The sequence below is a fragment of the Myotis yumanensis genome, unplaced genomic scaffold (assembly GCF_028538775.1).
Source record: "Myotis yumanensis isolate MYYU_CA2020_CCGP unplaced genomic scaffold, mMyoYum1.0.hap1 SCAF_7, whole genome shotgun sequence".
Classification (NCBI taxonomy): domain Eukaryota; kingdom Metazoa; phylum Chordata; class Mammalia; order Chiroptera; family Vespertilionidae; genus Myotis; species Myotis yumanensis.
In genome coordinates this window covers 87,141,315-87,166,418 of record NW_027223758.1, presented here as the reverse complement: position 1 = coordinate 87,166,418, position 25,104 = coordinate 87,141,315, and the positions used below count along the sequence as shown (strand labels likewise).

At 46.1% G+C, this 25,104-nt stretch overlaps 1 protein-coding gene across 5 annotated transcripts in view; it reads left to right on the top strand.

Moving 5' to 3' along the window:
- DTNA (dystrobrevin alpha) overlaps window positions 1-21,597 on the top strand; it is a 220,703-nt gene extending 199,106 nt beyond the window's left edge. For 3 of the 5 annotated variants that reach the window (XM_070421203.1, XM_070421195.1, XM_070421199.1), the window contains 6 exons: window positions 5,436-5,595; window positions 8,191-8,280; window positions 9,732-9,900; window positions 12,896-13,028; window positions 15,097-15,145; window positions 18,338-20,928. In XM_070421203.1, the coding sequence (XP_070277304.1) occupies window positions 5,436-5,595; window positions 8,191-8,280; window positions 9,732-9,900; window positions 12,896-13,028; window positions 15,097-15,114 (570 nt within the window). In that variant the 3' untranslated portion in view covers window positions 15,115-15,145; window positions 18,338-20,928. Of the gene's footprint in view, window positions 1-5,435; window positions 5,596-8,190; window positions 8,281-9,731; window positions 9,901-12,895; window positions 13,029-15,096; window positions 15,146-18,337 lie in introns of all 5 variants that reach the window. The other 2 variants (XM_070421198.1, XM_070421194.1) reach the window with 2 other exon arrangements.
- The last annotated feature ends 3,507 nt before the right edge of the window (window positions 21,598-25,104 follow it).

Here is a 25,104-nt window from a genome sequence, read left to right as displayed (position 1 = left end):
TAATATAAATTCAAAGTAAACATCATTACATAAAAGGGTACGGTCTTTTTTTTTAGTTTTATTCATTTCAAACGGGCCGGATCCGGCCCGCGGGCCGTAGTTTGCCCACGGCTGGTTTAAAGAGATAAAGGACGTACCAGCACTTTGGAAAAAACCATATGCATATTAGACATAAGTATGAATATATGTGTATACGCACACATATACTCATGGATATATGTAAACTCTCTCAATTGACCCATACTTTACAAGCACACCCACACGCAGTCAGGCACTCACTTTCTTCCTTACAGTTAACAGTGTCTCCATCCAGGGAAGACGGTCAAACATCATTCCAGATTTCGTCTCCTGCCCCCATTCTCTTCTCTATTGACAACTAGATGGCTTGACATCATCGTCACTCCGGTTCCTGCTTCTCCCAGACATGCTATGGGACATGAACAGGCCAGAAATGACCAATGTTACCAGCTCAGGTCTCCCCTCTCTCTGTGTCCCTTGCTCTCCCTCTCTGGTGTGTGTTCTATGGAGGAGTGAAGCAATCAAAGGTGAGGGAGGGAGCATGGAGAATTCTTATCAGAAATAATCAACCACAATATAAGGGCTAATAGCTAGTGTTCAGAAACGTACTCTCCGAGAGTCCTCTCTCTCTCTTTCTCTCTCTCTCTCTCTCTCTCTCTCTCTCTCTCTCTCTCTCTCTCTCTTCTCTTCTCTTTCTCTCTCTCACACACACATGCACACACACACAAAGACACACACACACATACACAAAGACACACATCCATTTTTAATATTAAGGATTGGTTAATTAATTCTAGAAAAGTAAAAATTAGTTCAGGATAAAGTCTAGCCCCTTTTATGACATTTGAGGCCCCCAAACCAAGCCCCACCCCTTCCCAGCTTCATTCTGTCCCACCCCCCACAGTGAACCTGGGGCTTTAATGCACTGGCATCCCAGTCCTACCTGCAATATCCCTCCTACTCCCATGCCTCGCTCATGATGCTCCACGGCCTGGAATGCTCTTCTCTTCCCCCCAGACCTCCTCTTTCCTGCCTGGAAGTCTCTGCTGTGAGAGCCCAAGTCCAGTGACGCTCCTGCCAGACAGGTCAGAGTCAGTCACCTCGCCTGTGACCTCCCAGCACATGGTACACAACCATCCCCATGACAGTCAGCGAGTGTGTGCTGGGAGAAAGGACGGAGAGAGGGCTGGAGGTAGCTAACCACCGCTCTGCTCTACCTTCCCAGGCACCTAAGTAACACCAGGCCTGAGGAGGCTGTGTTCTCAGCCACACCTGAGAAGTAGACTTTTCCAGTCCGGAGGAGGGCGACATGGTGCCACCCACTGCTGCCTGGTGGCCGTCCTCTGCCATCGCTCCGGGCAGGGCTGGTTCCGCAGTGAGGCACTGGGTCCCTTCCTTGAAACTGCCCTTTCTGGTGCTGAGTGGAAACCAAAACACTTCCTGCGGGGTCGGGGGAAGACCAGAAAATTTATGGATCTTGTCAGGCTTTTTAAAAAATTTATACAACAGCAAGTTGAGTGGATTCAGAGGATGGAGTGTAGAAATGAATTTTTCATTTATTCTCTAGGAGGAGAGGTATTTTAAATATTCCAAGTATGATGTATGTTTTCCTTCTTCCATAAACCAACTCCCTTCTTGGGAATTTTAGGTCTATATATTGATCTGCATGGACCATCATCCCTTAAGTCTTGGCTCCATGAATCACCGGGTCATTTCCAGGAAAGGATGTTCACGGAGACTGTTCAGCTAGCTCTCCTAGAGTTGTTAGCAGACACCCGTGCTGCATGCTCAGGCCAGTGGCCACCTTCTATAGAGGCCACTCCTGTGACCATAAGACTCAGTGGTATCTGCTCTGCGGGTCTACCCCAGTGCCAGCCGGCCCCTGTCCTTTCCTCATGGCCCTACAAGAGCAACAAAAGGAAGGCCAGAGCTGGGTACTACGCATCAGGCTGGTCACTGCCCTCACCAAGAGAGATGGGGCCAGGAACCAGGGCCCTCCCCCAAAGGTCCAGGCAAAACTGGACACAGCTTGGGTGTTGCGAGTTGCAGGAAGGATGCCGCTGAATCTTTTCTTCAGCACCGAATCTCCCACTAACATTCTGCATGTAATCAGACGGCTTGAAATTGCACCAATTAGAGATTCACTTGGGAGATAGTTGCTGAGTCATTCATACATTGGTGTCAGATTCCTTGGGTTGTTTTTCCCTTAGCACGTAACTACAGTCAATTATTTTTTTCTCAAAGGAGTTTTGAAGGAAGGAAGCAGGCAGAGAGAAGGAAGGAAGCAGGCAGAGAGAAGTGGGGAAAGTTGGCCTTGGAGACCAGGCATTAAGTGGGGAAGGTTGGGACTGGGACTGCCTCAGACAGACACAGAGAGCAGAGAGCTCAGTGCGTGAGGAGCAGGGGAGAACATCACCGGAGGGGAGCGTCTCAGAGTCAGGAAGGTGCCAAAGGCCAGGCACCGTGCCCCGAGGGGAGGGGGCGGTCCTGAGCAGCCTGCACTGGAGAGCCTGGTGGAGCAGGTGTGGTCAGGGCTGCCGTACAGTACAGCCCAGGACAGCCATTAACATACTGAGATGCAGGCCCGCGGCCCCATAGCTGAAATGTCCCAGAATTTGGAATCTTCCAGGTTTTAGAAATACCATACCCTGCAGATACCGTATAAATAGCCTCACGTCAGTTATGAAACAACACATGTTGCCCTTTGGATTTCAAATTAGCAGATAAGAGATCGTGGACCTGGATTTCTGTACTGAGTGGAAACCAGCGCAAAGGCTGTCCTGCCACCCTGGGCACACGCACGGCACCCCATGACCCCTCAAGTGAAGGTCATGGCCTGGCCCAGCAGGAAGCCCTAGGCCCCGCTTCCACACAGCCACACAGCGTGCTGGTGGGTCTGTGTGCTGTGCCTTCTGGCCCTCAGGGTGCTAAGCCTTCCTGCCTTTGTGAAGCTGGAGGGAAGCATGTGATGGTTGGTCACAGGGCCCACAATCCTGAGCAGCAGCTGCAGTGCCAGTGATTGCCTCAGAGCCTCAGTTTGCTAACCTGAAAAATGGGAATAATATCTCTCATATGGCTGTGAGGGGGATCCATTGAAGTAGTTGGGATCGACTGCAAATTGTTCTTTGAGTATAAGCTACCATCATTCATAACACTGATCATCAGGAAAATGAAACCAAAAAGATGTATGGAAAGGTGCTTTGTTTTGTGAATTACATACAAAGTGGAGTTGTATTGTTACTGTGAGCCTCCTACCCCAGGGGAGGGTCTGGTCCCCAGAGTTGAGAGTATAACCCATGCTGCTAAGAGAAGCCTCCTTCCTTCAATTCTCTGTCCAGCTCTGTCTCCAGCCCCCCTTCCCCACTGTGGCTGGTTCCTTAGTGAGGAGGACAGAGAAGGAAGGCAGGGAGCACTTGAAATGGATGCACCCGAGGGGTTGCCAGGGGGAGGCAGCCCTCGAGGCAATTGACCCCCATCTGCCTCCATTAGCCTATCCAGGCCCCTGCAGCCCAGGGCAGTCAGACCAGCTGGGCTCAGACACCTGCCCAGACACGCTGGCTTCATCTCCTGGGCAATTCTTGGTACCTCCCTGGGCTCTGGGAGCCACCTCTGCACATTTAGAGCAAAGATACCTCCTGCACGGCCCGGGCAGAATCAGGGATAGACACGACCCCTGATCCCTGGCAAAGCACGGCTCCTCTGTGAAGTCATTTATTAATGGCCTGGGAGGCGGGGAGAGACCGTGGTAGCTCAGGAGCAGAAGTTTCGTGGTGATGAGATTGAGCTGCCAGGTTTGCTGGGGAAAAGCAGATCCGTCCCTAGCGGGCTGGGGCCAGCAGGCTGCCAAGCATCGCACGCGGGCAAACTCCTCTTCCTTGGGCCCGGACAGACCATTCCCAGGTATGGCTGAGAGTGAGCGAGTGGAGTCCCCCGCCCGTTGGGCGTCAGTGCTTCCTTTCCTGTCCTCTGTCTGTTGTGCTTTGTTTCGTGATTCCGGATTGTTCCCAGTGTATGGATTTGACTTGTGTGTGTGACGCTGAGCCCTGGCAAGCTAACAGCATGGCATTGTACAGGGCCGATGTTGTGTGTTTCAACTGCAAGAGGCTGAACCTACAGCACAGATCCCAGTGGAATATTCCAGAGCACTGCTCTCTGGGTGCACGTCTCGGGATTTGAATGGGTGGCTGGTGAACCTCTGGGCCTTGTGTGGCAGAGCCCTCACTCTCCCCGACCGGACCCCCAGACTGAACTGGAATGTGTGGGAATCCTAATCTGCTGTGTATGCTCTGAGGGTCTCCTTGCATTTTCATATATATAATTGATTTTTTACAGAGAGGAAGGGAGAGGGATAGAGAGCTAGAAACATCGACGAGAGAGAAATATCGATCAGCTTCCCCCTGCACACTCCCCACTGGGCATGTGCCCGCAACCAAGGCACATGCCCCTGACCGGAACCGAACCCGGGACCCTTGAGTCCGCAGGCCGACGCTCTATCCACTGAGCCAAACCAGTCAGGGCTCCTTGCATTTTCTTAATCGTGAGTGACTGACTTCCTTCGTAAACTAATTATTAAAGAGACCTCACTGTAGAGACAAAAGCTGCGCGGTTCAAGGTGTGACTGTCTAATGGTTTCCTGCTGAGGACTGGGGTGCAGAGATCCATGGTTTTTGGCTGTTTTCTACTTTTTTCTTCACTCACTTTAAGTCTTACTATTCTGCCTGCTGGAATACTGCTGTTGTGTACACGAAGAGAGAGACACTTCCTACAGGGAAACAGCAGCCCAAAGTTAGAAACTCAGACTCCTTTTTTTTTTCTCTTCCCCATTGGAATCCACAAACCACTGAGCAGTTTGACAAAGTCAACTTTTACTGTAAAATCGTGATTTAAAAATGTATGCCTTGTCTGATGCTTACGATGAGACTTAATGTGCACAATACTGCATGCATGACTTAACTCTACATTATCCTCGCCAGATGAGGCCAGGACAGACAGGTTGAAATTAGGAAGTCCAAACCAGACCCAGCCCCCAAAAGTCCCTGAGTTTATACTTATAACTTTCTCCTTAGATGTCTCTTTATTCCACGTAGCACTTTCCTCAAGGAAAAAATAGGCACACCTTGTCATTACCGCTGCTTAACAGTAACTTCATGACCCGGGGACCCAGCTCATATAGTAGCGAACAATGCTCTACTGATATTCTTAGCTTTCAAGATACAACCGGAAGTTCAGATAATATAATAAGGTCCCACATCTCCTGCACCTGCCACAAAGGTTAGGATGCCCATCTCAACAATCTAAGATTTCCTCCAGCTTTGAGATGTCATTGTGACTGTTAACATTTGACTGAGGCCTTGGGGATGGGTGGCATGTGGCGTGTTCTTGGGAAAACACATTAACGGCTCGCATTGTCTCTCCAGACCCAGGGGGCAGGCTCTCCTCGCTCCTCCCCCAGCCACACCATCAGCAGGCCCATCCCCATGCCCGTGCGGTCTGCGTCCACCTGCTCCACCCCAGCCCACACGCCTCAGGACTCTCTCACAGGGGTAGGGGGAGACGTGCAGGAGGCGTTTGCACAAAGTAAGTGGCTTTATTTTTTTATTGTGTTCTGCTTTTATGTGATAAACAAGTCACCGCGGTGCTTTGAACAGTCTAAAGCCGGGCATCTTCTAGGCTATTCCGTGGCGTGTGGCAGAGCCTGGCCGGGAGCAGTTTTAGAAACTCTGGTCGAATCTGTTCTGCGCTCACCGTCTTTCCTTCCTGAGGTTTCTGTTGCCCGGCCCCATTTCTTATGCGTCTTTGCCCATTAAGGGAAGGGAAATCCTTTCACGAATATCACAGGAAACTATCCATGGAATCCATGTTTTAAATTCTGAAAGATCTCATTTCCTGCATCTCTGCGTGAAAGCAAACTCGAGATTGAGATGAAACAATTCAGCTCTTTAGCCTGTGATCAAGAAGGAAGGGCAGTCATTCTACAGATGTTCTTAAGAGCTAGATCTGCCTCTATACTATGGGTTTACCCCAGCGGTTCTCAACCTGTGGGTCGAGACCCCTTTGGGGATCGAACGACCCTTTCACAGGGGTCGCCTAAGACCATCAGAAAACACATATATAATTACATATTGTTTTTGTGATTAATCACTATGCTTTAATTATGTTCCATTTGTAACAATGAAATTGGGGGTCACCACAACATGAGGAAATGTATTAAAGGGTCGCGGCATTAGGAAGGTTGAGAACTACTGGTCTACCCGGTTAGGCCTCCGTAGTTAAGAGAGGAGCGCAACGCTGAAGGGAGGTGGCAAACAGCATCCTCTCACTGGTGGCCTCTTCCATTTACACACTCATGGTTTGGACGTAGCCCAAGGCAAGTGATTTTACTCATTTGAAAATATTTTAACAATTTTTAAAACTTTTCTTGCCATTATTTTTTAAATTTGGAAAAAATTGGCGGGGGGGGGGGGGGGCTGGGAATCCTCCTGCAGACCCTCACCCTGCTGATCTCATTCCTAGAAGTGAACACAATTAATAGTCTGGTCATTCTCAACTTTTCACTTATAGATACATAGATAGATATGTTTAAGTGTATTTTATAGACATATACTCTTTATTTTTCACACAAATAAGCTAATGCTTATTTTGGTTCATAATTTGCATTTTCTTTAAATTACCAATTTATCATGCATGGCATTCTTCCAGGTTCTTACCTATGGATCTGAGGTCAAGAAAGACAGCGATTCCACTTCTGGGAATTTATCCGAAGGCAAAAAGTCAGAAGACCAAAAATAAAATAGTTTTGAGTAAACCATTTCCAACATATATGGTAGTTAAGTTTTATTTCCGTTAGACATAAAGCATGTAGAGATCAGTAAGAAGAAGACATCCCCAAAATAAAAATAGGTGAAGGATATGAACAGAGAGAAATTATAAATGACCAATAACAATATGAAAAGATGTTTTAAAAAATCAATAATATCCAGATATAGAAAAGTGTGAGGGAACAGGCCCTCTCACCCATTGTGTTTGGGGACAACAATCTGACATTTTGCAAGGGGAAGAATGATGTATTCTCTCTTATGAGGGGAAAGGGAAGATCCATAATAGGGCTTTTTCTCCTGAAAAAGAAAATAATTTAAGTTATACAAAATAACTAGGCTTTACTTTAATTTTTAGAAGGAAAAATGTCCTTTCCCTAAATCTTACTTTAAGGAAATTTTAAATCAGTTTGAGCTTCCTATTAGAACTACTGTTTCATCTAACTACTAGGATTTTTTTAAATTTTCATGTATCTATCCTTCCACCAATGTAGTTGTACTTTCTGAGAAGTGACAGAATGAAATGTGGCCAAGCTCACAAAGAGCTTGTGCTGCATACATTCATCTGTAAGTCAGATATTTGGAGTCTTGGTCCCTTTTTTCCCAGAGATGATGGTGATCAGCCCTCTGTTCCATCTCAGCCCTGCCCGTCCCCAGGCCAGCCCACAGAGACCCATCTCACCCTCAGTGTGCCTGGAACAGCATGCTAATCTCTCTCTACCATGAAGAAACATGGGCTGAGTTCCAGTTCAGGGTACCCGACATACATCTGTGCGCATGCCTTGCAGCCAGAGCAAGAATCCCCACCTCTTTTCCGTGCTCTGGGGCGTTCAGTACACAGGGCTCCCGTTCCCAGGAGGTACCCGTAAGGGGAGGGGGAGCTCGGGGAGGCCTGATTGGACACAAGGGCTGCGGTGATAGAGAGAGAATCCGGCGGGCTCGGCCACGAGGTAGTGGCTGAAATGATCGAGGCAGCTAGGAAGGTGCAGCTCTCCTGGCAAAAGTTGGACTTGTGTCTGTGTGGGTTGTTCTTCAGAAGAGCCATCACACACACCGCTTTCCCTGGGTCACCCCGTCTTATTACTCACACCTCCCTCACTCGCTTGCAGAATTGTCCCAGTTTGGACACTAAATTACATGAACCCCCATCAGTTGCCATGTCTTCCTACGCCAGAGGCCACTGCCCTGAGCACAGTGTCCTTCTCTCTAAGAGGTGACCACGGCGAATCTGTGAAGGAGACGCCGTGGAATGTTTCTTACTTGGGAATGGCCTTGGAAATGATCAACAGCCTAAAATTTCGGGAAAAGGAAAAGCTTCGATTTTTATTTATTTATTGTCATTTCTTCTTCACTTAAGGTTCAAGAAGAAACCTAAGGAATGACTTGCTAGTGGCCGCGGATTCCATCACTAACACCATGTCCTCTCTGGTGAAAGAGCTCAACTCTGGTGTGTCCCTGGTCCCCTCATTTGTCTGCTCTTTGCAGAGGAACCCAATAGTTCTCGGGGCTTCTGTGAGAGATCTGCTCACTGTCAAATATAAAAAGATTTTCTTGAAGATCTATGTGATATTTGGTTGCCATATTCAGGTTTTTAACTGATGTTTCTATTAGCTGATGAGAACATTATTAATACATGCTTAATGCAGGAAGTTTAATAGTGTAGAAAAGAATAGATAAAAAAAATTTCAATTATAATTCAAGAAGCCAAAGAGAGTCACTGTTAACATCTCTCATGTGACAAGATACAGAAGTGGTTTCATAAGGTCAGATGTTTTATTTACTAATTTCGACTCTGTTCTTTGGAAATGTATGGCTATTTGAATGAGGCTAACCTGAAATTTACCTTTGCAGTATCTCTAAAGGTAGATCTGCCCAGAATATAAATAGCACAAAATTGTGAGAGTCTCTTTATCCTCATAATGCTACACAGACCTTTAAAAATGTCATTCAGATAATGAATATTCAAATAATTATCCTACCAGTTACTAATGCATCTCATCTGTTCCTTAAAGCACACATAGCAAGATATTTGACTGTTCATGTAGTTGAGATTACAACAACTATAAGAAATAAAACTTCAATATTACAAAAATGGGATTTAAATTTCTTAAAATCTCTATAATAAGAATTAAAGTAATGAAACTTGTTACTGCTATATTAGATTAAGATTACCAAATAGGATAAAAATGGCAGTAGTTAATATATCATGGAGATTACTAAAAATGTTATTCTTATTGTAGAAGTCTCAAGTACTATTAGTTTATACTCTTACTAGAGGCCCAATGCACAAAATTCATGCAAGAGTAGGCCTTCCTTCCCCCCACTGCCGGTACTGGCTTCCCTCTGGCCGCCAGCAGGCATCCAGGACCCAGGCTTCCCTCCAGCCACCAGCAGGCACCTGGGACCCGGGCTTCCCTCTGGCCGCTGGCAGGCACCCAGGACCCGGGCTTCCCTCACAGCCCCAGCTTCGTCCAGAAGGTCGTCTGGTCTAATTAGCATATTATGCTTTTATTATTATAGATAATGCTCTGAAATATTAAGTGAATGTAATACTTCGGGTTTATATTTCCTAAATTAAAGTAACATTAAGCAAAACTAGCAGTTTTACTGAAGACTATATAGAAGCGAAACAGAAGTTGTAATTTATTAGAACACAAAAGATTCCTTATAACATTACCGATACTTAAAAAAAAATACAATGCTGTATACCAAATGATTTTACAGTAACTCATGTTCAGTTTCCATTTTCATTTGGAATTGAAATAAACACTTACTTGACTTACAATAACTGGCTAATATTTTATGCAGCGCAGGTTGGTTTATGTTAAGCCTCGCCCTGTACCTGCTGATCACAGACTCTAACAAGTCATTCTTTATTTCTTCAATTGTACCTCATAGAGGTGGGGAGTGAAACGGAGAGTAATGTGGATTCTGAGTTTGCCAGGACTCAGTTTGAGGATCTGGTTCCATCGCCAACCTCGGAAAAGGCTTTCCTAGCGCAAATCCACGCCCGGAAACCAGGGTACATGCACGGTGGAGCTGCCCCAGGCACCATGCGCAGTGATGTGTGAGTACCTTCTGCTTGGGGGTATTGCCTCGGTAACAGGACACTGTCGGGAGCAAAGGAAAATGAAAACATGGTTGTTTTGATCTTTCTTTTGAGAAGAGATGATGCAGCTTCCTTTTCTGACAGAAGAGGTAGAGGGGCGACGTTTGCCTTTGGCCTTGTGACTTCCCCTCACAATTCCCAGAGAGTTATCAGTAACCAAAACAACCAGTTCTTACTGAGAGCCTGACTCCCCTCAGCAACTGTGCTGGTTTGATACAAACTAGTATTTTTTTTTAAATCACTCCCAACCTTCCAGGGCTCACAGACCAGTTGAGGAGGTCAGTCATCTTATCTTCAGAATCTTCGGTATTTGCACTTGGAGGACCCAATGATGCTGGAGGCTCCTCTTCAGAACAGGTTGAACAGCATCATATAAGCAATAGGAATCGAAATATATACAGTCACGCACCACTTAATGACAGACATGTTCTGAGAGATGCATTGTTAAGCGACTTTGTCATTGTACAGACATCATAAAGTGCACTTACACAAACCTAGGTGATCCAGGCTACTACACACCTAGGCTCCGTGGTACAGCCGATTGCTCCTAGGCCACAAGCCGCTACAGTGTGTCGCTGTAGAAAATAACATCAGGTTAAATCAAGCACAAGAGAAATTGATGCCATCAGAGACAAGGTAACCAGGAGATGTTAGGGGCACTGCCACCATAACACAGCATACTGTTTAACAGAAAACTCTTTATAAGTAGAAAATAACACTACAACATATAGTAAAGACATAAACCGGTAACACAGTCGCCTATCACCATTATCAAGTATAATGTACTGTACATAATTGTATGTGCTGTACTTTCATACACCTGGCAGAGCAGTAGTTCAGTTTACACCAGCATCACCACAAACACATGACAACAATGATGTCAGGACACAATAAGAATTTTTCAGTTCCATTATAATCTCACTAGAGGACCAGTGCATGAATTTGTGCATGGGTGGAGTCCCTTGGCCTGGCCGGCGATCAGGGCCGATAGGGGCCAATTGGGGCCGGCCAGCCAGGGGGAGGGACCACAGGAGGTTGGCTGGCCGAGGGAGGTTAGCTGTGGGAGCGCACTGACCATCAGAGGGCAGCTCCTGCTTTGGGCATCTGCCCTCTGGTGGTCAGTGCGCATCATAGCGACCGGTCATTTGGTCGACCCATCATAATGGTCACTTAGGCTTTTATATATAGAGATGGGACCACGGTCAGATAGACGGTGGGTCCTTGACCAAAGCTTCGTTATGTGGCATGAGACTGTAAATGTATAAAATCTCATTATAAAGAAATCCAATGTGGCTGACTTGTTGAATATGTACAAATCTGACCCTTAAAAGACATTTTGCGAAGGTTTTCACCCAATAAGGCTTCTGTGCCCTGACAGAAGCCAGCAGAATCAGTGACGTCCCCACTAGACTTTCGGTGAAGCTAAGAAACGAGGGTGACACAGGCCAGAGCTGCAGAGCCCAGCGTGGGAGGGGAAAGAGGAAAACAAAGGCGGGGAAGGAGAGGGGCCTCTCGGAGAGCGGGGTTCACGGGGTTGTGATAAGTGTGGGCAGAGGTTCACCACAAGGCTGGAAAGGGGAATTGCTCACCATTCCAAACACCTCCAGAAGGTGGTGGTGCTTCCTGTGAAAAGTACTGAGGACTTGTCTACAAAATCAACGGCTGTTTAAAGACCCAAAGGAGAAACTAAACAGAGGCCTTCCTGGTGTTTTGGCTCCCAATCCAAGCAGGGAGTGAAAGACTGACCAGTCACGATGGGGAATTATAAATAGACATGCTGGGGAAGCCAGCTGCGGAGAGGCCGAGCGTGAGAGCAGAACACATCAGTTATAGCGTCATTTAACAGGGCTGCTTTTAATTTTAGTTTGCTCTCTTGTCCTTTCCTCTGTCATTGAGAATTATTTGTTACTCAAAATGGTGATGTCATTATCACCAGTTTTAGTCTGGTAAACACATACCCATTTGACTTCCTATGATTAACCTTTTACAAGGTGGTTACTTAAAATGTTCTCATTTGGATCCTAAGATCCAAGACTGTAGCTAAAGCCACCCCACACTACTGTCCCTAGGATGCTGGTGGCAGTTCCGGCCACGGGAGTTGGGTAGAGAAAGCTCATAGAGGCCTCGCAGACCTATTCATGCTGGACCCAAACCTCTAAAAATAATGAGACCATGTTGTATAGATATAAATAAACACTAGCCATGGCATTTAAGTTCCCCTCCAGAAACTTCTCCTTGACCACTCTTCATTTTAGAGGGTGTTTTAATATGGGGTGAATAGAGGGAGATAGTCACACATTGGTGAAGGAGGTCATTCTTATCTACTTCATAGTGAAATTGGACAACTTAAGTGGATTTCTTAGATTTAGAGCTGGTATATACATCTTTGAGATCAAGAGCTGTGGGTTAGAGTGTTACACTTGCTGACAATGATTGGTTGATATTCTGAGACTTGATCCCACTATGAAAATAAAGCACACCTACACGCATGCAGAATGCAGAGAAGGTTAAATTAGGAACAAGTGTCCTCAAGCGTTATTTCACTAGAGGGCTCACTTTCTTTAGAGAAAGCGTTCTTGGATTTCATTTATAAATTTTTTTAAAAATCCCCATATCAGGAAAACTATATGCTCCTGAAAGATAAGCTGCTTTTTCTAAGACTGACAAATATTGAAAGGGCTCTCATTCCTGTAAACCCTAGAAAAACATGGATGACCTATGATCACCACAGCGCCATAGGAAAACTGCACGGGAATGCCTTGACCATCTATTTCCCTACATTTCCAAAGGTGGTTTTTTTTTTAAGTTTCCTGTTTGATAACAGAAGACACTGAATTGAAGTGAATTGGAAGACAAATAAAATGTTCCCTGCAAACTACAGCTCACACATGAATTTCACTTAGACTTTCCCTTTAAGATTTGCTCCAAAACCCCACCTGTGGTTCGTCCCCAGGGTCACAGAAGATGGGGATCCCTATGCACGGCCCGAGGAGGAGAACTACGAGAATGACTCGGTCCGGCAGCTAGAGAACGAGCTCAAGATGGAGGAATACCTGAAACAGAAGCTGCAGGATGAGGCCTACCAGGTACCTGGGCCGGGCCCACACCATCCCCCACTTCCGCCCCAGCCCCGAGGTGGCTGGGTCTTTTACATAGCTAGGATAAACCAGTGCCTTCTTCCTCCCACCCTCCCTTTCTGGAATACTCTGACTATATTCCTTAGTCCATGTATTCTAGACACTAAAAATTCCATTTCTTATAGCCATCACTCACCCTGTGTGATAACTTCTGATCTGGAAAGTGAAAAAGGGTCTTGTCACACTGCAGAAACCTGGTGTCTAACAGTCCATACCCCTCCTGGATCATCAGCAAAGACGCTTGTCCTCCTAGATGGGACATGAGGAGATATCTTTATGCCTTGATCTGGCACAAGGCAACTGAATCAGCATAAAGATATCTCCTCATTGGTCCTCAGCCTCCCACACCACCTACCTCATGGGAAATGTAAGTAGCAGGCAAGCGACAAACCTCGCCGAGGCATGTTGGGGGGCTGCAGGCCCCAGGATCCGCAGAGTGTGGATGGACAGATTGTCGTATAGACTGGACTACACTCATCCACCTGAGAATTCACTGAACGTAACAGGTGCAGTAGCTCATCCTGAAGGGATGCGTTCTCCCCTCGGAGGCTGCGCCACGGCCACGTGGGTCTTTCTGGTCTGTTTCCTTTCCCTGTAGCCCACCCTGTTTTCTTGGGGTTCAGGGGGTTCATGGGTGTTTTCCTGTCAGACCTGCTGCTCCCCAGGCCCCAGCGGGTTATTTCACTGTCAGGCTTTCTCCACGTTCTTAGCTCAGCAGCGGCTCTCTCTGTTAGTAAAAGAGTAGCAGAGAGAACAAAGTCTCTTCTATTTCCCATATGTTTATAAATTAAGTTTTGAAATATTTTCCCAAGAAGAATGTAGCAAGAGGACAACTGAAGCCCTCAGCCCCACCCCAACACCAGAAGCAAAGTTTTGGCCTCTTTGGGGTGTTCCATCTGCCCTTGTGGCTTAACACCCACATTTCAGAAGCAAGTAGCATGTGGGTCCCATCATAAAAAATAGCCAAGCCAGTGACTAGATATGTAATGCCATGCTTCAGCGCTGCAGACACAAAGTCGCCTAAGGTCCAGACCCACGGAGAAGGCTCTTTCTTTGTGATTTCCATGGCCCCATCCACAGGAGGAAATTAGCCTGGACGAAGCTGCCAGGGTGTGCGTGGGAATCTGAGGGATGTTCGCACATGGCTCATTTGGCGCTCCTGCCTAGAAGGAGAGAGAGATACAGTGAAATCATCAATACTCTGGCTCTTGCTGTTGGAGGCGCCTGGTAGGCCTCCATCTTGGAGCTCATATCAGTTTCCGGATTTGGGTGGCAACAGTAACCGGATTTCTAGGTTTTATTTTATTTATTTACTTATTTATTATTAATTTCAGAGAGGAAGGGAGAGGGAGTGAGAGAGAGAAACATCAATGATGAAAGAGAATCACTGATCGGCTGCCTCCTGCACACCCCCTACTGGTGATTGAGCCCGCAACCCGGGCATGTGCCCTGACCAGGAATTGAACCATGACCTCCTAGTTCATAGGTCGACACTCAACCATTGAGCCATGCTGGCCAGGCTCTAGGTTTTATTTTAAAGGGAGGCAGCCATTCCATATAACATAGTCGATATTTGTTGCTGTTGTTTTAATGAATCAGGAATTTAACCGTGTCTGAGTAGGATGAAGGGAAAGTCTGTTAATGGCTTAGGATCCAGTTGGAGCTTTTGCCATCTCTGGTAAATCTTTAGCCTCTCTCTCTCCTTTCCTTCCCATGCCTGGTGACTTCAAAGTAAAGGCGACGAAAGGGGCCAGGAGATTATAACAGGCCCGTGTGTCCCCGCTAAAGACATATGCCCAGGAGAGCGTTGTAGAGGTTTTCCTGGACGGCTCTGTGAGCTTGTGTTTATAGATGATGGTTGTTTGGTGGCTCAGATGCTGCTGTCATTCACTGGACTCTCTCTCTCTCTCTCTTTCTCTGTCTTTGTGCATGGCTTCCAACAAAATAATTCACCTGCTTGACTGCATCACAGACTTGACATGTCACCTTTCTTGTTTGTGTCCTTTGTCACCCGCAGGTCAGCTTGCAAGGTTGAATACAATATCCTTTTATCACTCTCCTCTCAAGTAAGTACCCTCTGATTTAGGAGGAAACGTGGCCACTGTACACTCAATTCTCATAACTTGCAACCTAAGTTCACAGTCACTCTCGTAGGCGTTTCTCTGTGATAAAATACTCTCCTTCCCTGCTTTTGTCAAAGACCCAGCCCAGTCTATGGGGCATCCCGCTACACCCCGGGGAGATTTGACAAACGACCTTGGGAGCTGGCTTTTTAACTCTATTCATTAGGGGAAATGGCACAGAAACTTCTCCAACACCAGATATGCCCCCGAAGTTTTCCGGGGCCACGTAGCCACATCACCGGTCCATACGAGCACCCGAGTCTGAGCCTCTCCATCCCCTGAGAAGCAACAGTCCAGGCTCGCTCAGCACTTCCAGAGACGGGTCAGCTCCTGGGTCTTGCTGTTCTCAGGGCCCAACATGTCAGAGAGGTGTCCTTAACAAGCGAAAGCAAAACCGAAACAAAGGCAAAGATAAAAGCAGCACGACACAGAGGGAAACTTCTGCAGCCTTTTATGCTGGGAATAGCTGGTTCGAACCCTTTGTGGAATTCAGGAGGGTGCAGTCACTGATATGGCATGTGAGCCTTTCCCCCAAGGGCCTGCCCACCTACCTACACATGTGGGAAATCCTCAGGGAATGTTTAATGGAGAGAGAACAGCATTTGACTGGCAGCACCATGGAGGGTGGTGGTCTGAAGCTTAGGCTCTGGTCCCTAATCTACCCAAGTTCAAGTGGGAGCTTCCGCAAGTCCAAGCAGCATAACCTCAGATGAATTAGGGGACCTCTGTGAGCCTCCACTCCCTCTGCACAACATGCATGATAATACCTACACCACAGAGGAGACTCCCTCACTGAGGTCCAGTTCTTAGAGACCTTAACGGTGGCAGGCACACTGTAACGTTGATGAGCACACTCCTATGTGCCTGGCACTGTGCTCCGTGCCTTATACGCGATTCATGGGAGCTGCTGTAGCAATGATGTAGGCGTACGGGAACCCCTGGGACTCAGAACCAGTTTGCTCCCTCGAATTTTTATAAACAAGGCTAGGGCTCAGCTATGTGCAATGGTTCCATACACCTTCAGCTCCACTGTCCCATATGTCTAGATGGTTTCTCTGGCCCCAGCTGGTGGCCACTTAGATGCCCCTCATTACAGATCAAAACTAATACCTCTCTCAGTTATCTGGCTGCACTGGCCCAAGGACTCATATCTACTGCTGTTATGCGGTCTTTTCCAACCATGGAATCCCATAAGTCTGTAGTTGATAGTAAACTCAACTCTGGCTGTTAAATTGTAAAAGGAGATATACATATTTCCTATATAATAAAAGCCTAATATGCTAAGTGTCTGTTCATCCATTCAACCAATCAAACTGTGATCTATATAATAAAGAGCCAGGGTCCTAACAACCGATTACGACCGAAGGCTCGACCAGACCGGAAGTCAGTGCTGGGTTGCTGTGGCATCAATTAGTAAAGAGTACATTCTAGCTCACACACTACACACCTCCTGTCTCAGTCCTCAGGTTAAGACTGAGCAAGTAAAATTCATGGCATAATTGCTACAATGGAGTAAGCTTTTGGGTCTGTGAGGCCCTTTCGGTGTGAATGGAAGGATCTTATTGACCTCATTGCCTTCTGCTCTCCTGATACATTTACAACTACAGTGAAAACATTCTCAGGAGCTGTTTCTGAAAATATTCGCTCCAGTTCTAACAAAGCTAGTCCCAGAGGAGCGAGCTTTTTCCTTTAATAGCAGTCTCCTTCGCTGAGCTCTGGCAATTTGATTATTTTTGTTCTGCATGTTATTTAAACATCAGTAGTGACTTCTTAGAAAAATATATATTTTTAAAAGCCTAATAAATTGTCCTTGATGTGAACCCAGATAAAAAGTGGCATTTGGTTCTTGTACCTAAAAGCCACATATTTCAGTACTTTGAAAGTTCCTGGGCAATGTTTCATCTTTGCTACAAATTTGGCAGTAAAAACAAATAACACAGCTGTGGCCTCTGCCATTTAATGCATCCTGTACCTGCCTAGATGGCATTCACAGGACTCTAAACGTGAGCCGGCCTGTCACTGAATCAACCACTCGGGCAAAATTCATTTACAACCCGACAGAACCCTGCAGTTTGTCTGGACGTAGCCTAGAAAGACAGCTGGAATTCTAGAGCAGCTCATGGTCTTTAAATCTATTTGACTTTCTGACTGTACGGCAAGACCAGAAATTATCCCACAGGACAGGCACCTCTGACCCAAGGGTCCTAAAGGCAGCCGACTTCATCAGCTCAGAGTTCATTGGCTTCCACCCACCAAGCCCCCGTGGGGAAAGGCCACAAGGTGGGACGCCAGAGGCAGGGGAAGTCCATCCTCTGCTCAAAAAGAGCCTGAGGCCTATTTGAAGGTGAATATACACTTAGCAACACAAAAAGCCAGAACACCTGGTTTCCTGCTTCTCCACTGGCCACTTCGGAAGAAATGTATACACAGGGGTTAGCACTCAACACGGAGTCCACCACAGCTCCATTGGGCCCACTCAGATCTTGGACTTGTCCTTTTCCAGCCCTCTGGCCGCATGCGACTGCACTCTCCCCGGCCAGCCAGAGCCTAGCTTCAGAAATTGGGGAATTTGAAGATCAAAAGTGGATTAAAAAAAAAATGAGCAGGGCATTTTGCTGGTGAGCCAGTGCTCTCATCTCCTTGTCCAAAGGACAGCTCTGCATCGCTCTAACCCCCAGTGGCCACAGGGGCCCATTATTTAAATATCAGTAGTGACTTCTTAGAAAAAATATATTCTCAGTCCCCACTGAGCAGGGGACTCAACAGGAGGTTCTTGTCCTCTTTCAGAAGGTGCAATACATAGCACACACTACCCCAAGACATTCATCCCCGATTATCAGAGGAAGTGAGTGGAGGGTGTGTGTGTGAGAGTGTGTGTGTGCGTGCGCGCATGTGTGTGAGTGTGTGTGCGTGTGTGTGTGTGTGAGAGTGTGTGTGTGTGAGAGTGTGTGTGTGAGAGAGAGTGTGTGTGTGTGTGTGTGTGCGCGCGCGCGCGCGCGCGCGCGTGTGTGTGTGTGTGAGTGTGTGTGTGTGTGTATGTGTGTGTTGTGTCTCAGGGGAAAGGGAGGGTCCTAAGCTTCCTGACTTAGAGAACAGTTTTCATCTTTAAAAAAATTACACATTCCTTATTCCCAGGCAAACTATAGTCAGACAGATGATGAGAGTAACATGAGCGCTGGTGACGAAGGGGAGCGCTGCGCCCACCACCCACCCAGAGGAGAAGCAGCCTGGCAGCGACTGGGAGAGGAGCCACCCCGCGCAGCAGCTCCCGGCACACCCGCCCCTAAAGACGTGCTCTGCTGACTGTAGTGCAGCTAATGTTTCGTTCTCTGATGTGTAGTTCATAGGTGTGTGTGTTAAGAAGGGAAAAAAAAAAAAAAAGACTTCTGTTCAAAGCTAACTTATCAGCTACATCTTCGATAACATGGCTCATCCCTGGTTAAAAAAACAAAACAAAAAACCACGCTGCTGTTACTCACGATGGCAGTATTTAACAAGCATTTTCAATATCATTTGCACATGATATTGAACCTGTTCCGTTTACAATGACAATATTAATACTGTTTATAGCTAGGATTTGATTTCTGAATTCTTTGAGATTTTAGCAAACCAGTTTATTATACGATGTACATTGTTTTCCACAGTAATTGGGACAAAACAACCCCTTGTAGTTATCCATTGACCCTGAAGGACCTAGGTCCTGAGTGTGCAGGCGCGGAGGGCCGGGGCCTGCACTGTCCGCCAGGGCCTCCAAGTCCTGTGAGCAGCGACTGGAGCCAAACACACCGGGATAACCCAGTCTGTGGGCTTCTTTCCAACTGGAGGTTGTTTTCTTTCAAGATATTCTAGCGAATCAGCCATAGAATTTAGTGTAAATACTTTTTCCAAATAGAGATCATATTCAAAATAAGACAACGTGCAAATTATATAGAATCTAGTTTTTAAAATCAGCACAGATCTTCTTAAAACTGTGAACTATGTTTTGAAATACTCGTGACTAAAGCTGTCTATAAACCACAGGTGCCATACGACCCCCACCCGGACTGCAGTGGTCTCTGCTCTTCCATGGCTTGTTCCTCTCGGTTTAGCTTTAGGGAGCATGTCTCACCGCACCGCTCGCCCACAGGTTCCCCTCCCCCGCCCCCCGTCAGGTCGTCCGGAGGCCTTCAGCTCTCACTGTACAGGCTTAAAGTGCGCTTGCAAAAACGTTCGCTCCTTTCATTTCTGAATGTGTATTGCCTTCGCTGGCGCCCCAGTGTTCTGCATGCAGCCTTCTGTGGTCACGAGAAAGGAAACAGGCTCTTCTCCGTGGCGTCGGGGTTTTGCACTCAGGGAAAAGCTGGTGTGCAAAAAAGCTGTCGAAGAAGGGAGAGTGAAAGACTGTCAATGGTCCTTTATGAGGACCCTTTTGGAGGAGCACTAACAACCTCCCTTAGGGATTCTTGGGAAATGGAAAAAAAAATAACCCATCTCTTTCAAGACTTGATGCAAATAAAAATCCTGCAATATGTTAGATCCATCGTGCTTAAATCGGCAGCTGCTCTGGGATTCCTGCCCTCCCTTCAAAGAAAGAAGAGAACATCATTTTAGAACAGTGGTTCTCAAAGTGTGTTCCCTGGACCCGAGTGCATCAGCATCACCTGGGAATTTATTTAGAAATGCAAATTCTTGGGCCCGAACCCAGGCCCATAGAATCAGAAACTCTGGGCGTCAGGCCCCCAATCTGTGTCTCATGAAGCACGCGGGTCATGCTGATGCACTAGAGGTTGAGAACCACTGCTGTAGGATGAAGTTGTAAAGTCTCTGCAAAGGCCTTACTCAGAATAAACAAGGAAGGTCCTGTGTCAACCTTAAAGCTTCAGCAATTTGATTTGCTTCCCGAGCTGGCAGAAACCTCCTCCCACCCCACACAGTCGGGGGCGGGTGCCCAGCTGAGAACGCACATCCTGACATCTTCCTGCTCCCTCTCCAGAGTCCCTGAGATGTCCCCATCTCTGCATTTGGTCAGAAACCCTCTCCTTGGCTGCCCTTTAGAACAACATCACTTGCCTTGGGGATAGTAAAGCTCTTGGTTGACATTAGTAAGGAGCCCGTCCTAGCTATTGATGGGCTTAACCAGACCTTCCAGAGAACCAGGCTGACACCAAAGTGGCACCACTGCACAGTTCTCAGATTTCTTTGCGCAGGTGGATTTCATTGCGGGTTTTGTCCATGTCTCTTCATGTTCATCTCCTTTCCACTGCCCATCTTCTGTGAAGCCGTACCTCTCTAGATGGAGCAGATGGTCCCTGCTGCCTCATACTCAATACTTAAAACCACTACATCCCAGCTACCTGCATTGCTATCAGCTCTCAATCATAGCCAGGTAGTTCTTGAACTCAGAACTGTGACCCTGCAGGTGGCAGGCAGCCACCGGCTGGACTGAGCTGGCATCTGTTGTCCCTTTGTGGTTTCTACATGAGAATGTTCGTCTAGGGTTTGAACTGTCTGCTGATAAGCATCCCCCTTGTCATAGTTTTCATTGCCAACTCCATCACACGGTTGTTGATCCCATCGTACAAAGCCATTGCAAGGACTCTGGAAACTGCTGCCAATGGCCAATTCCTGACTAACCAGCCACCTTTTCTTTCTCTTAGCTCCACGTCAGCACTGAGACCAGACTCAAGCACCCCTGTCCTGTAACCGAGACAAAATGGCGTGTGTTGTTTTGGTTTGTGGTGGTTTTTGGCGGGTTTCTCTCCTTGGTTCTCCAAATTTACTTTTGGGGCCTGTTCTGAGAGCAAACCCTGCAGGTCTTACCTGTCCCGTGCATTAGATACAATTATACCTTGCGGGGGTGTTCCTTGTTCCACATGCATTGCACACCCATCTCCATCAGGGATGATGGCCTATATGAGCACTGGTCTAACACAGCCAACCCTCCTCCACAGCGCCATGTTCACGGAGGGAGGGAGGAGGGTGAAGTCTACTGTATGGGATTCAGGAATCAGTTGTGGTTGGTCAGGACGGAAGTCGGGGTACGTTTGGTTGGTCAGAGGGAGATGTGCTGGAGATTGTGAAAAATGGATTCTCGAATGATAAGGCAGGGAAGGTTCATTTGTAAGTAGTAATGTGAACTTAATTGCATAAGAGTGTGGCCTTTGTTGTGATATACTATGTATTTTCTTATATGCATGAGCCAAACTGTTGCATCATAATTTAGCACTGATGTCCGCCTTTATTTTGATCATCTTTGTCTACCCTTATTAGTTCCTGGCTGTTCACTGTAGATAAACATTGTAAATACGGCAACTTTTGGTTGCTGCAATCACCTTGGTTCGATTCCACGCAAGAAGCCACAAACAAGAACTCCAGTGTCCTCAGAAGAAAGGGCATTTTTACTTTTGAACCAAAAAGAGGGGGGGGGGGGGGCGGGGGGGGGGGAATCAGAAGCGTCATATCTTGAGGCTAATTAACTGTAAGACATTTTTAATTATGACTACTGTAATTTGACACCATTTGAAGTAACCAATACAGAGACCCTAAAGATTTCATGATATTCATTGGTATTGTAACAGAACTACTATTGTATGGGTTTTTTGTATTGCTGTTAAGTATTGTTTTGTGTGTGTGTGTGTGTGTGTGTGTGTGTATGTTGGAACCTCCTGGGGACATGTTATATTTTGAAGTGATTAAACTATTTAATTGTGTGTCTATATTTTGGAATGGAATTATTTCTTCATTAAAAAAATGTTTTTAAAAACACTATATCTTGGGTATGTTATTTCTTTGTTTCAATGAATCTTTCCTAAAGTAATATGAAGTCAGTCTGTTCAAAGGAAAAAGACAAGTCATTACTTGCAGTGTGAAGCAGGACCTATCGGTTGAGTATTAAGCATCTCAGGCAAAATATCTCACCTTTGGGGCTATGATTTTTTTTAATGGAAAGCCTTGTTATAGTCAATCTGGAGGTGGGTTTGCGATGCTAATAGCTAACAATATGCTTACTTTATATCAGACGTTAGGAGATATGCTCTTTATATTACTTATCTTGATCCTTTGAATTTGCAGCATCTAATCAGGTGATTAGCAAATATTACATGCTTAACAGTTATTGGAGAATGTGTGCCTAGGGTTTGAACTGTCTGCTGATAATCATCCTCCTTGTTGTAGTTTTCATTGCCAACTCCATCACACGGTTGTTGATCCCATCGTACAAAGCCAGTGCAAGGGCTCTGGAAACTGCTGCCAATGGCCAATTCCTGACTAACCAGCCACCTTTTCTTTCTCTTAGCTCCATGTCAGCACTGAGACCAGACTCAAGCACCCCTGTCCTGTAACCGAGACAAAACGGCGTGTGTTGTTTTGGTTTTTGGTGGGTTTCGCTCCTTGGGAGAATAAATGAATTAGTGGCTTTTGTTTTGTGCTAGAGCTAGTGAAAAAGGAGAATGAGCATGCCCTGCAGGTCATCAATATGGTGACAGCAACAAGACACAGGAGTCCAAGGAAGGGACAGACACTCAGAGCGTTGCCACTCCCTACATTCTCATTTTTCCTCTGAGAACCTCTGATTCCCATGCAGTGGAGTGTTGTGTGTTTCCTTGGCTCAAGAAGCCAATTCCTTTACAGAACCATTAGCAGAGTGAATGGCTTTTTGGGGACCTCTGCCTTGTAGTGGGACTGCCAGTCTGTGCTCATGGAGTCTGGGGTTGAAGTCCATGAAAATGCTGTAAACACTCAAGAGGCACCAGAGAGAGAAGCCAGGAGGCTCTGCATCAATTACAGGGGCAAATCCTGACCTGATAATCACCACTAGACGAAACACAGATCCCCCTTCGCTTTGTGGGTGAGAGACAAGGGCGTGTCCATTGGTGCCTGTCAGTATCTATTAGCTGCATCTCAGTGCCTCATCCCTTAAGGAGTACATTTAGCTCTGCTCTCCCTCTCTTAGTATTCCTCAACTTTATCTAATTGCAAAAGTCACCTGAGGAGTTGGTAAATTCTGATGTAGCAGGTCTAGAGTATGGCCAGGGAATCTGTATTTTTAGTAAGTGCTTTGGTGATATTTACAGTTTGACAAGTTTTAAGAAATACAAGTCTCTTGCTACTTGAAATGTGGTCCATTGACCAACAGTATTAGCATCACCTGGGAGCGAGTGACAAATGCAGGATCCCAGGCTCAAAACCAAATCTACTAAATCAGAGTCTGCATGTCATCAAGATCAAGATCCCCAGGGGATGTGTGTGCACCTTATGAAGAAGCTCTGGCCTGGAGTCCAGCTTTAATCTTAGCCCTCCAGGATTAGGCTCAGTTGGATCCTCTGGGGATTGAATGACAAGCCAGGGATACTGTGTCAGCTAGGATGGCGCAGTGCTTCTTGAACTTGTAGTTCTGATTTAGTGACTCTGGGGTGGGTGGGGCCAAGATCTGCATTTCAAACAAGTTCTCAGGAAAGCTGATACTTGTCTAAGGACTCAACACTTGAGGTGCAAGGCTACAGAGTTCTTTTAAATAAGGCAAATTCTGGGGAGCTTGTTCCTGGTGCTCAGGGTACAATAGTCCATCCCAGACCTTTGGGGATTCCTCTACATAGCAAATCAAGATACTCAAGTCTACGGACATGAACATGATGGAAGCTCTGTTGTCTTGGGCCACTCAGGTAACAGTTAAACTATACCAGGAGCCCTCGTAGCAGATGGACTTAAGGATCCTGCCAAAGAAGAAATTTTTGCTCCAAGACTTGAGGCATCTGTCTCCTTGGTAGAAGGACTCACCCAGGAATAAACTCCATGAATCTAGTGACCCCAAAAGAGCAGATTGGCAAAGTTGGGATGATGTAACTTGGGTAAGGAGAAGCTGGCCACATTTCAGATTCATCATTCAGCAGAGTACATTAGCTACTGAGACACCTAGAAAGAGGTTCTCTTGGCACCTTGAGATCCTGGAATCCTGCCCTCTGGGTCTATGATGAAGCACACACACTTGAAGCCCCATAAGGTACATATGCAATAGAACTGACCTAAATGGACAATGAGGTGTGTGTACAGGTGTGCCTCTAGGAACACTTAGACTAGTTATGGCATGATATGGTAGGCTGGAATACTAAGAAGCCATGAAAATGATGATACAGTGAAATATTTATCAATACGGAAGATATTCACATAAGTGAACCCCAAAACAAAATTATAAAAGAGTGTAAGAATGGCTCAAGTGTTATAAATATTTGAGTGGTTAAGCACAGAAAAATATATATCAAAAGGTTGATGATCTTTTAAATCATGGGCTAATGAACTATATTTTTATTTTTTTATCATATTATTCTATTCCAGGTTCCCTCCCAAAATTATTTAGAGTATATGAGTGGATGGATGGATGGATAAGAAACTCTTGGGTTGGGCAGTTTCTTTGTTCTAGTAGCAAGGCTGCTTGAACTGGCCAACATCTTGGAAGGGCATGTCTAACAATGAGAATTTTCTATGCCTTCAGTAAACAAAGGATTCACTTTTTGCCTATAGAGATGCTTAATAGCATTATTATTCCACAGAACATTGGGAAATATGTTTGTTTACTTTATTTTTTTAAAAACCTAATAAAAATATTGGAGGCTTAAGAGTCAAGTTAAATAATGATAATATTTGGTCCTCCTCCCAACCCTAATGGATACAGTGAAAACAACAACAGAAAAGGATAGAAACAAAGCAAGTAAACCAGTAATGCAGGTCATACATCTTCTCCATGTCTGGTTCTGCTGTCTCATGTGTCAGGTGGGGCTAAATCATAGCTGGGCCTGGCTCCTTCACTTTCTAGTCTTCTGATTGGGCCCCCCAGAAGGAGTGCTACTACAGAACAGTCTCAAGCAAGAACAACTGTTGCAACACAGATGGCCCTAGGTAAATGGTTTCTCTGACATTCCATTTTTCTG